The sequence below is a fragment of the Drosophila mojavensis genome, unplaced genomic scaffold (assembly GCF_018153725.1).
Source record: "Drosophila mojavensis isolate 15081-1352.22 unplaced genomic scaffold, ASM1815372v1 contig_80, whole genome shotgun sequence".
NCBI classification, from domain to species: domain Eukaryota; kingdom Metazoa; phylum Arthropoda; class Insecta; order Diptera; family Drosophilidae; genus Drosophila; species Drosophila mojavensis.
Window position 1 is genome coordinate 8,911,496 of NW_025318906.1, and position 11,397 is coordinate 8,922,892.

General features: G+C 37.0%; 2 protein-coding genes and 1 long non-coding RNA gene across 3 annotated transcripts; 1 reads left to right on the forward strand and 2 right to left on the reverse strand.

Annotated features, from left to right (window-relative positions):
- The first annotated feature begins 272 nt into the window (after positions 1–272).
- Positions 273–8,608, forward strand: LOC6579163 (probable serine/threonine-protein kinase yakA). The gene is made up of 7 exons (XM_032730271.2): positions 273–362; positions 4,595–4,632; positions 4,921–5,356; positions 6,209–6,318; positions 6,399–7,089; positions 7,147–7,460; positions 7,538–8,608. The coding sequence occupies exons 3-7, from the start codon at positions 5,050–5,052 to the stop codon at positions 7,628–7,630; spliced, it is 1,515 nt and encodes a 504-aa protein (XP_032586162.1). The 5' UTR covers positions 273–362; positions 4,595–4,632; positions 4,921–5,049; the 3' UTR covers positions 7,631–8,608.
- LOC116804125 lies at positions 600–8,165 on the reverse strand. Its single transcript, XR_004364169.2, has 4 exons — positions 8,077–8,165; positions 4,575–4,640; positions 3,523–3,571; positions 600–3,455 (listed from the first exon to the last, which is right to left on the reverse strand). It is a non-coding gene; the product is annotated as an uncharacterized LOC116804125 (long non-coding RNA).
- A 749-nt stretch (positions 8,609–9,357) lies between the features above and the next one.
- Positions 9,358–10,880, reverse strand: LOC6579164 (venom allergen 3). The gene is made up of 5 exons (XM_002005025.4): positions 10,586–10,880; positions 10,110–10,519; positions 9,940–10,047; positions 9,687–9,846; positions 9,358–9,612 (listed from the first exon to the last, which is right to left on the reverse strand). Exons 1-5 carry the CDS (start codon positions 10,730–10,732, stop codon positions 9,562–9,564), a joined length of 876 nt encoding a protein of 291 aa, XP_002005061.1. The 5' UTR covers positions 10,733–10,880; the 3' UTR covers positions 9,358–9,561.
- Between the last annotated feature and the right edge of the window lie 517 nt (positions 10,881–11,397).

Consider the following 11,397-nt stretch of genomic DNA (forward strand, 5'->3'; position numbering starts at 1 on the left):
AGCGTGTAACGAAGCAAAACATTACGCCGCAAATGCCGGAAGCTCGAAGCACGCATGCGCTGTGCTGGCCAAAAATCCACAAAAGCTCGAGAGCCAGGATAATAAAAAGCTCGTATGCGTACAAAACTTTCCACAGTCTGTGACAGGATTCAAGTGAGTTGAAACATTCGACAAAAAAGAAATAGAGAAGAATAAAAAACTTTAAAGTGCGCAGCATTCAACTAAAATGTGAATGTCATTATAATTGTTTATAAACTTGAAACATGCTATACAAATTGTTAATTGTCTAGCAGATCTAAATATAGCTAGTCAATTGTCAGACGAAGGGCAGTTTCCGTTTGACACCCACGTAGGAACCGAGGGTAAGTACATCAATTTGCAGAACAATTGCATTCACTTCAAGGTTGGGTCATATGTGTATGTGTGTGTGTATGTTTCTTTCTGTGTTTGTGTATGTCTGGCTGTGTGTGCTTTTCGATTTTTCCTACCGCTCTCGAAGTCCAAGACAATTGAAAGAACCCACGGGATCCAAAACACAACTATGAATTGTACTTGAATGATGCAAGGCTGCAGACATGATACAGATATATATATATATATAGATGTGTATATATGTATATTTATATAGTATACCTATATACATACATATATCAGCAAATTAATGGCAATGGGTCCATGACTACGCCTCTGGCTAATTCATGGCCATTCACTTTGCTGTTTACTCAATTAGATATCAGTTTTCTGGGCAACAGCAAGACGCACTCCGCTCCATCTCGCCCCGCCACGCCCCATCCACACACACTAGAATTATTTGTTTGCTCGGTGTTAATTTCGCCTTCAATATGTGTGCTGCCACGACGAAATCCTCCTTCTGTATGACGCCATGCCAACAAAAAACAAAAAAAAAATCCAATGACCAAAAGGAAATAGTAAAAAATAGAAACGTTCCATCATCGTTCGACTCTCGCCCGTCCACGCAGGACACTTGTTTGCCTATTTGCCTAATGAAGCCGCATGTTGTCCAAAGACAATTCGTGTTTGCATATCATTATCCTGGCCAGTCTTCAGTGGGCCAGTCCTTTATTTGCGTTCTTGACTTGAATGCTGTCGCATTTAATTCCTTTAATAAAAAATATGCCATCAATTTGATTGCATGCAACAGTTGCGTTGCGTTTGCCCGCTTTTATTTTTATGGCTTAAAATATCATTTTGATTTTATGGTCTGTGCTTATGTGCTTTCAGCCAACTTATGATTCTCATCTCATCTCTAGAGTTTATATTTATGAATATTGCAATTTACCTGGCGTCCAAGCAAGCAGAAGAGTTTCAGCAAAGAATTTTTCGTTCCTCCAGTTTCTATAGATATCAATGCCCCATCATTGACATTGACAGCACACCTCAAAATTCAAACATTTCCGTTTCAATGGACATTCATCGAAAATGTAGTTTAGAGTTTAGTTTGACATGTATGAGCGCATGTATCTTTTATTAGGCTGTCAAATGCAACGAAAATTGAAACTGTGACCCAGTTTAAAAGGTATTAATAGATTATGCCACGCGGAGTGCCAGAGCGAGACGGAGATAGAGCGATGGAGAGATGTTAAGTCAAAGCCGAAAATCGTTGCAATTCAAAGTTGTATATGCCACACAAATACACTTACATACACAGACATGGACACATTGACTAAATGGAAAACTAATATAGTTAGTATTAAAAACTCAGAACAAGACGTTAACTGACAGATATCATCATTCATATAGCTTGTAACTGTACCAATTAATGTATTAGTCTCAGTTCAGGCTCAACTTCAACGTTGGCTTAGATTAATGCCAAATCAGGCAACTGAATATAGCTTAAATATAGCTATTATTCTAAATATTATATTCTACAGCATCTCGCTAATTGATACCAATTGACTTTGGATGATCAATAGAGCGAGCTGGTTTCCAGTGACTTCTATATATCCTTGTTTCAGTCATAGCAAGGATATTGTCCGATTAAGCCAGTCAAGTAGGTCAAAATGTGAACGGAAATATGAATAATATTTCCTTCACTAATCCGACCTGAATGCTCAGGCGTTTCCTCAAGATCTACCAGTTGACCCACAAATCATTGGTTATGTATGCCATGCGAAAAGAGGATTACATACATATCAGGTGTAGCCTCTCTCTCAATCTGCTGAAAAATACAAGTACCAGGCGAACAGAAATGACCAGCAGCATGTCAAATTTTAGTTTACATTAAGTTGACCTTGAGTTAAGAGTGAAATGTTAGCTAACATAAAAAATCACATTGCATACTTTTAGGCATGCTCGATTAAAAAATAACATGACACTGTAAACTTAAAGAGGAGTTATCTTGCTACTCATTTCTCTTCGCCTGATACGGCATCTTTGTTTCCAGCTGGAATATGCTGCAGCAGCAACGTTTCCGCTGTAGCCATCCCAATCTGTTAAATAACATCGTGGATATAGCCTCAAAAAGAAGCTGCATTTCCCTAAAGTACCAGGCGAACAGAAATGACCAGCAGCATGATAAATTTTAGTTTACATTAATTTTACCTTGAGTTAAGAGTGAAATGTTAGTTAACAGAAAAATTAGATTGCATACTTTTAGGCATGCTCGATTAAAAAATAACATGACACTGTAAACTTAAAGAGGAGTCATCTTGCTACTCATTTCTCTTCGCCTGATACGGCATCTTTGTTTCCAGCTGGAATAAGCTGCAGCAGCAACGTTTCCGCTGTAGCCATCCCAATATGTTAAATAACATCGTGGCCATAGCCTCAAAGAGAAGCTGTATTTCCCTAAAGTAACAGGCGAACAGAAATAACCAGCAGCATGATAAATTTTAGTTTACATTAATTTGACCTTGAGTTAAGAGTGAAATGTTAACTAACAGTGAATATTATATTGCATACTTTTAGGCATGTTTAGTTAAAAATCTCAAATGAAACTGTTAATTTATAGTGGAGTCATCTTACTACTCATTTCTCTTCGCCTGATACTTTTAAAGAAGAAAAGCCTCAACCAAAGCCTCACGTGGCAAGTGCGGACGTTGAGAATTCATAATTTAACGCTTTTTCAAATGTACCAGTAATGACCAATATTAATTAGTTGACATTAAGTTAACATTGGAATTTACTGTGTCATGTATATGTAAATTTTATTCATGCCCAAATTTAAACTAACATCACCCTGTAACTGATTTCTGCTCGTCTGGTACTTCCCGAGAGCCGATGCAACGTATTTATTCAAATTTGAATTTTAGGCTGTGAAATAAAAACACAATTTTTAGCATTTCAATTCGTTTCTTTTATTGAAGCTAAAATTTAAAAACATTGTTTCTTATGGAGCAAAATAAATTATATAAATATGCATATACATATATCATAATACTAAATCTTAATATTAAACAGCTCCTGTATGCCTCTATATACTATATATCGCGAATCTGAAAGAGATAGAAATATATTTATTAGAATATTATAAATTTAATGAACATTTATTGGATTACATACCCATTCTCCTTATCAACGGCAAGTCTCTGCAATCACCTGCAAAATTTACCTGCAATCAAGAAAGTGTTAAATAAATATGTTTGGTTGATCAGCAGCAATATTTTGGCTTATGTCAATAGGCTTTCGATTGGTTTATTGAACGCAAATATGAATTTTTTGCGAACAAATAAATTGACTGGTGTATACACAGCATAGGCACACATGTGTATTTGTATGCATATATACACATACATATACATTGAATTCCGGGTACCCCTTTATGCTGCAGCTAAGCTTAAGCTGAGCTGCGTGGCGAGAGCCTCAGGCGAAAGGAAGGAACAAGCGAGCGACCAATTTGCAACTTACCGCAAAGGAAATGAGTTTCTTCTTTCTACTGGGTGGCAATAAGCATAATAATAACCAGGTACATGTAGAGCAGGTACATGTACAGCAGCAGCAGCAGCAACAATAGCAGCAACAGAAGCAGCAGCTTCATGCTGAACGCTCAAAGCGTTAAGTGGCTTTTGTGTAATCTGCATGACAATAAGGCATATGCCACGTGCTGAGCGCGTTCGCCGAGTGGGCTGTGCTGCTCGCCTTTTTAGCCAGAGCGCGTGCCACATTTTGGGCCAACAACTTGTCGGCCAAACTAAAAATTTATAAACACATACAACAGTTGGCGCTCAAGGACATGTTAGGTGCGCTGTTTAAAGCCCCACAACGCGGGCAATTAATAAGCACTGGCATAACATGTGCTAGTTGCATGGGGCGTATACGCAATGTTGGCTGTGACACGTGCCGCATATAATGAGCAGCAACTGGCACGTGTGCCACATGTGTATTTGTATCTGTCTGCGTGTGCATGTGTGTGTGGGTGAGGTGTTTGCCTGCCTATCAGAGGAATTCGCATTAATCATTTTGACAGCCAGCCTACAAAAATGCATTAAATATCGCAAAAAAAAAAGAAAACAAATTCGTAATATTAATTGATTAATTAAAAGAGCTCTGCTCACAATTAATTAAAATAGTGTAAATATGTTTGTTAATAAATATTGATATATAAATATACTTACATTTCATTAATTACTTGCAGCACTTGATTGGGTCAGTTCTGTTCTGTTCGCATTGCAGGTAAAACTCTATAAAAAAAAGAAAATAAATTAATTTAATTTTTTATTTATATAAATTTGCATGCCACTCAAAACTATACATCAAAGTAAAATTGAATAATTTACGATTATAAATAATTATAGCTATAAGCTGTGATATTTTGTGTTAATTTGTGATTGATGTGGTAACTATTGTAACTCTCAACTTAAACTATTGCCCTTTATAAACACACGTCCCTTGTATCTATCTATCTCTCTCTATCTCTCTTTCTCTTTCTTCCTGTCTGTGCCTTCATTTTCTTTGCATCAGTATTGCTCAACTTAATAAAAAAAAACAAATTAAAAAAGCCCACTGGCCCAATGCGCATTTAAACCGTTAACGAACACAAATTCTAATTGGAGTACTCGGAGTTAGAAACTGATAAGAAAAAGCCAGGATATGGCGCCATTTAAGCTGAAGTTTCGCATGGGCAGCTCGCGGAGCACGAACACATCGCAAGAACACGATCCGGATCCGACCGTGAATGAGGCACTTCTTGGCACACAGCAGCAGGAGCAGGAACAACAACAGCAGCAGCAACAGCAACAACAGCAGCAGCAGCAACAACAACAACAGGCTGTTGGTGCAAGCAGTTCCACCATTGATTCAGTGGATTGCAACAGTCTTGGTTCAATGAGCGAACGGAAGCTGCTGTTGCCATCAAATTCAAATAAAGCTGTCAATAATACCAACAGTATGCGTATGGGTAAGAATAGGCTAAAAAATACCACAAACTATAGCCGCTCAATCTTTAAATAATCGCATTATTCCCACACATACACTGATTATGCCCCACTTTTAAATGTGATTTTGAAGCATGACAGCACTATTTTTTTAATGGCTCATGTTTGCATTGAGGCGTTTATTATTTGCCCAACAATTGTTGCCCGAACAATTTGAAATTTCTTATTGTTTTCAAATGCACAATGCATGGCGCATTGATGTTTCAATGCAACAACAATAAGCCCTGCACACACTCAAAGTATTATTTTTAGAAAAGATTTCTTCCATTTCGTACAAGTGAAAAAATAATTACAATTGTGCTTTATTGTGGAGAAAATTCTTTCGGCATTGGCGTTAATTACTGTTTTTTTAATTTAGCTCCTTTCAAATTCAGGGCTGCAATAAAAATAAATATGTACACAATTTAAGCCAGCACTAGTTACAGATCTTGGGTTTTCCTACATTAAAAAGAACTATTTGAAGTGAATTTTAATTTGATTTCTGATTTGGTTCATTGCAAGGAACAAATTTAAATTTTAAACTGGAACCAATTTGGTTAAAACGCCACTTGCAGCCTTCTGTAGAATAGAAAATGGTAATTGACTGATTTATTTATATTATCAACTCACATATCTGATTATTTATTAAAGACTAAGCCCTTGACACGACGTTCACCTCTTTCAAGGCATCGAATATTTAGTTTGAGTGTATGCAGAGCTCGAAATTAGCATGACATCCCTCTACCGCTTAACCCAACCACAGCAGCAAAATCAATAATAAATTTATGCAATTTGTATGCTGAAGTTTTCTAAGCCCTCTTTCGATTATCTTGCAGGCTATGTCAACCCGAGTCGCACATCGTGCATCAGCGCAGCAACAACGGCAGCGGATAGTAACAACGTGCCTACCACCCCGCCGCCCACTTATGAGTATGTCCTAGAGGAGGTAAGTAGAAATGGAAATAGCAGAAGAGAAACTGATTAGGTTTAACACACACATATACATATGTATATATACAAATGCAGAACACAAGGCTCTCGCAGCACCAGAGGCAGCTGTCGTCGGACAACAGTGCCACGCCCAATCAGAACAGTCGACGTAGCTCGGCGAATAGCTCGAGGCAGAGCGCTGCTCAGTTGAGCACCGCCCTGGAGCAGCTGACCCTAAATGACAGCAGCAACAATAGCAACTGCAACAGCGACAGTGACAGCAACGAAATTTGCAACGATCCAGATTGCCAGCAGAACTACAACAACGGCGGCAATTGTGGCAGCAACGGCCGCAACAACAACAACAATAGCAACCAGCATAACAACAATAACAACAACAACGAGAACGGAGAAGTGGATCAACTGGAGCAGCAGGCCCATCCGTCGCGCAGCATTGAGGGCGTCACCGAGCTGGAGCTGGAGAACAGCGAAGAGTGCACGCTGAGCGTCAACGAGTTTCTATTGGAAACCGAAATGGCAGCGGCGCGAGCCAACAAGGATAATCTCTATGCCGCCTGCAGCGATGGCCAGCAACAACAGCAGCAGCGGCAACAGCAGCAGCAGCAACAGTCATGCACAGATGCCGATTGCACAGAGTGTAGCGAGCAGGCGGCTGCCTGTGCACACATTGGCCTAGAATCCGAGGAGGACGGCGAGGAGCCGAGCACCAGCACTGCAGCACGTCACAACTTCTATGATCCGCTGCTGAACCGCTATGGCAACGAGCGTAAGCTCCCATTCATTTGTCTTATCACAAAACTCTAACCAGCCTTCGCTCTTCCAGCTGATTGTTCGAATGGCGCCGTATCAGGCAACAATACACAATCCTGCAACGAGGCCTGCTGTGCATCGGGCTCGGGCTCTGGCTCTGTTGCCTCTAGAAGCCGTCGCGGACGACGACAGCAGCAACAACAACAGCAACAACAGCAGCAACAGCATGAGCAGAACTGCCTGCTAACGCCGGAGATGATGAGCAACAAGGCCTCCAAGGAGATCTACAAAGATCTCGCCAAGCAATGGGGCATCACTTGCAAAATGTCGGAGAGCTGTCGCTGCATGGACTGCCAGAGTAATTATTTCGATTGCGATTACGATGATGTAAGCATCAATTTATTTATACATATTTTCCATCTAAAATCAAATTTAATTCCCAATTTGATCTTATTCCATTTCAGAACGAACATCAGAAAACTGATGGCGGCTTGGGCGCTGGCACGCCCATGTTTATTAGCGAGGTAATGCATGGATCTGGCTGTCAGATACTGTAAAGAGTGCACTTGGTTTGTTTTTGTTTTTGTTTTTTCTATGTCGTAAGAAAAGATTGCTGAACAACAAAAATGTTAAATGTAAATGCAAATTGTTTGTTTTCAAGACGACGCCAAATGAGAGATCAATTAGGCAGAAAATTTGAGATGTTTGGCATCAAAGCAACGCAATTCGATGTTTCTTTGCACAAAACGAAGTAGAAGATTAAAATGTTGCACTGCTTAGGCTGAAATATTCAATTAAACAATTATTTATAGCCACAAATGTTGGGCTCTAAAAATTATAGAAATAACTTAAGACGACATCTAAATTCAAAAGAAAGAAAACTCATATATTTTTTCGGTGTAAAAGTATTGAAAAACATTCAATTCGGAACTGTAACTACTAAATGCATTTGGTTTTTCTTTTTCTAATTTTCTCGAAAAAAAGAAAACTTTTAAAAACCCACCTTGAAAGACAACATTTATGAATATGCTTAAATGTGTTCCATTTTTCGAGTCATTTAAAAAACACACACACGCAAAATTTTATATAAAAATATATCTAATTTGAACTCAAAAACTTTAACTTCAAAATCCGAGCTTGTCAAGAGTTTTTCACAACAATTTTCAAAAATAAAATGGTCAAATTATAAAGTAAAGCTGCTTTATATATAGACATTCATATATTGTATCAAAAAAGAGAAGTTTGTATGTATTTTTCTATACGACGAAGAATTATGTGTAGCTGGCAAATCGAAATCGAAATCGAATTAGAAATGCAAAAGTAGGCAACTGCAGCAGGCATTCCCGTGCCCTAGGAACACGTATATATAGCCATAAATATATATATATATATATATATATACCCAATATGATTATCATTATCAAGATGAAGAAGAAACCAAACTTAACCATAACTAAGCACTTTTGTGCTGCGACATTAGGATCATATTAATATATACATTAAAAAAAAATAAAAAAATAAAATAAAAATAAAAAACTGAACTAGAATTCTGCCTTATCGAGGCGAAACAAAGTTAACTCTAATTACGATATGCTGATATTTTTTAAACGAAACGCAAATGTTTAGTCTGGTCTCGTTATCCTTCATTATATTTCACTATATACAAATATAAATATACATATATTATTATTATATATTTGATTATGTTGATGCAGCGAGAAGCATTTAGAACCCTCAACCTAGGCACACACAGATTAAAATACCTTAACTATGTTCCATACTAACTAAGCAAGCGGGTTTCATTCGATTCAATTGAAATCTAAAACAAAAAAAAGAATACATTATCAAAAACCAATGCCAATTTTACTTGCATTACTCGCACAGAAATCAAACATAAATAAATATATATAGGAATATGAAAATCGAAAAGAGAAATCGAAAAAATATTTATTTATAACTCGTAAAAATGTAAAAGTAAACAAAATCAGAAAACCCCAACTAAGTCTGTTAGCCGTTAGTTGATATGAATTAGTTAATACTTTGTTTATGTATCAATCGAACTAGACCGAAATTAAAGATTTAAAATGTATTATAAAACAAAATATACATACATAAAAACGTTCGACGAACTCAACCCGCTTGAACAAACGAGATCAAAATCCTTTAATGAAGTTCCAAAAAAAGCGCAAGCTAAAGAAATCGGATATGTAACGCAATTACGTGGTGAACGTTATATAGATTCTGATGTCTGGAACCGGGTAAGGAGTGAATGAGTATTCTGCAGTTTTTATTTATTAATTTTTTATTTCTTCTAATTTGTTATAAATATTTTATATTGAATAATATTATAATTATTGGTGAATACTATTGTTTTCTTACAAATTTTGGTAAGTAATCGGAAATCATGTTACATATAATTTAAGGTATTTAAATCAGGTGGCAATACACGTAAGATATGCAAACAAGAAATAGTGTACTATTAATCGAACTAAATCTTGGGCTTCAAGCTTTCCATGTAATTTATGTCCTCCTCGGTTTTCTGAAAAATAAATCAGAATCAGAACTTTGAGGCGTGCCAGAAAGAAAGAAAGAAAAAAAATCCATAGGCCTTACAGTGCGAAATATTTTGCCGCTATTGGCGCATAGATTTAAATAATTGACACTGGGCGAGGTCTCCCATCTTTTGCAATCCGAAGCGGGCGTGCCCTTCTTATAGACACGTGAGCCCCCAATGATGTTGTAATTGTAGTGGCAGGTCATCAAATAGCAATAGCTGCAAAAAAAAAAAAAAAAAAAAAGAATATATATAAATATATTTATATAAAATAAAAATCTACAACTAATGGAAATGGAATGTAATGCTAACCCTGTTTTCTGCATATTATTGCAGCGTTTGGCAACAGCAAAGCCGCAGCCTACCCTTGAGACTCGATCATTGACCATGAGCGCCAAGTGGCCAAAGGATTCATGATACCTGCAAGAAAATTGCAGTTAATTAGTGCTCAAATTTGACTTGGCGATTCACAAATCTAATACAAGGCAATATTGAGCTTAGTCACAAACGATTTGGGGCTTGGACACGTCTTATATTCATGGAACATTTCCCTGAGTGTTAAGTCCAGCAATACGGTCAGATTGATATGCTTTGTGTTTGCGATCACCATACTCAAACTTTCGCCGACAAGTGGAAAACGCTTTACTGCACGGCATTTCGAATGCCTAAAGGATAAGGTGGTAACATGCCTACGCGCCATGTACGCCAGCTCCAAGTCCCAGACGAGCTCCTGCATGCTACCGCCAGGCGGAAAATATTCTTTAAATTTATTTTTCACGGTGCCAGAGGCTATAGCATCACGAAATTCGTTATGATATTGTATTATACGCTCTCGCAATAGGTACGTGTCCGGTATGGCGACCACCAGACTGATATTGTCGTGGATTGGTTTCTACAAAAATTCGAAAACAAGATTGACTAACAATTTCAATTCTTGAATGATCTCAGATCCCTCTACCATCTCCGTGTTGAGGCGACACATGAAGTGCTTCGATTGGGCCAACTCACAGTAGCCCTGCTTATTATTGCAGAAATTAAAGGCGCGGGCTTGCTGCAGAATCAACAGCAGCAGCAATCGCAGCAGCCGTAAAGCAAGAATCTTCATTAGAAATTTGAAGAAAATACTTAGTAAATATGGTTAAAAAAAAAAAAATTCGGTACTATAAAAATTTTAATTTTTTGGAATTATTATGTAAGTGAAAAAATATTGAATAACTATGCTAAGATATAATGTTTTTATGTATACCCTGGCAATGGAGATGCCCGCATTTCCGGAAGACTGGCGCAAAGTTGGATGCACTATAGAGTGCTTGCTAAAGGGGGGAATTCTGAGATAAATAAATGAATAAATTTTGCTACATTAATACATTGAGTTTTAAAAAACATTTAAAAATTATGCGCAAAATCGATGTTTGTGAAATATTTCAATTTATTTTTTGAAAAATTCAGTGTTTTTTTAGTATTTATTGCTGGGATTTGTAGGAAGATTTTTGCCTATAAATTCATATATTTTGTTTTAGTGTTCAATATAATTTGTATGTAGTTTGTTTTTAACATTTTCATTAAAAATTTTTTTTTTTTTAAAGTTAGTATTTTAGCAAAGTTGAAAATCGAATTTTGTAACGGTTGATTGTATTCGGTTTTTGCCTTTTCTTTTAAATATTTCTTTTCATTTTCATTTCTTTTTTCTGCTAATATCAACTGATATAATTTGAACTACATATCGTCTATTTGCCGGGCGCATTAAATTAACAACGAATCAAAATAAAT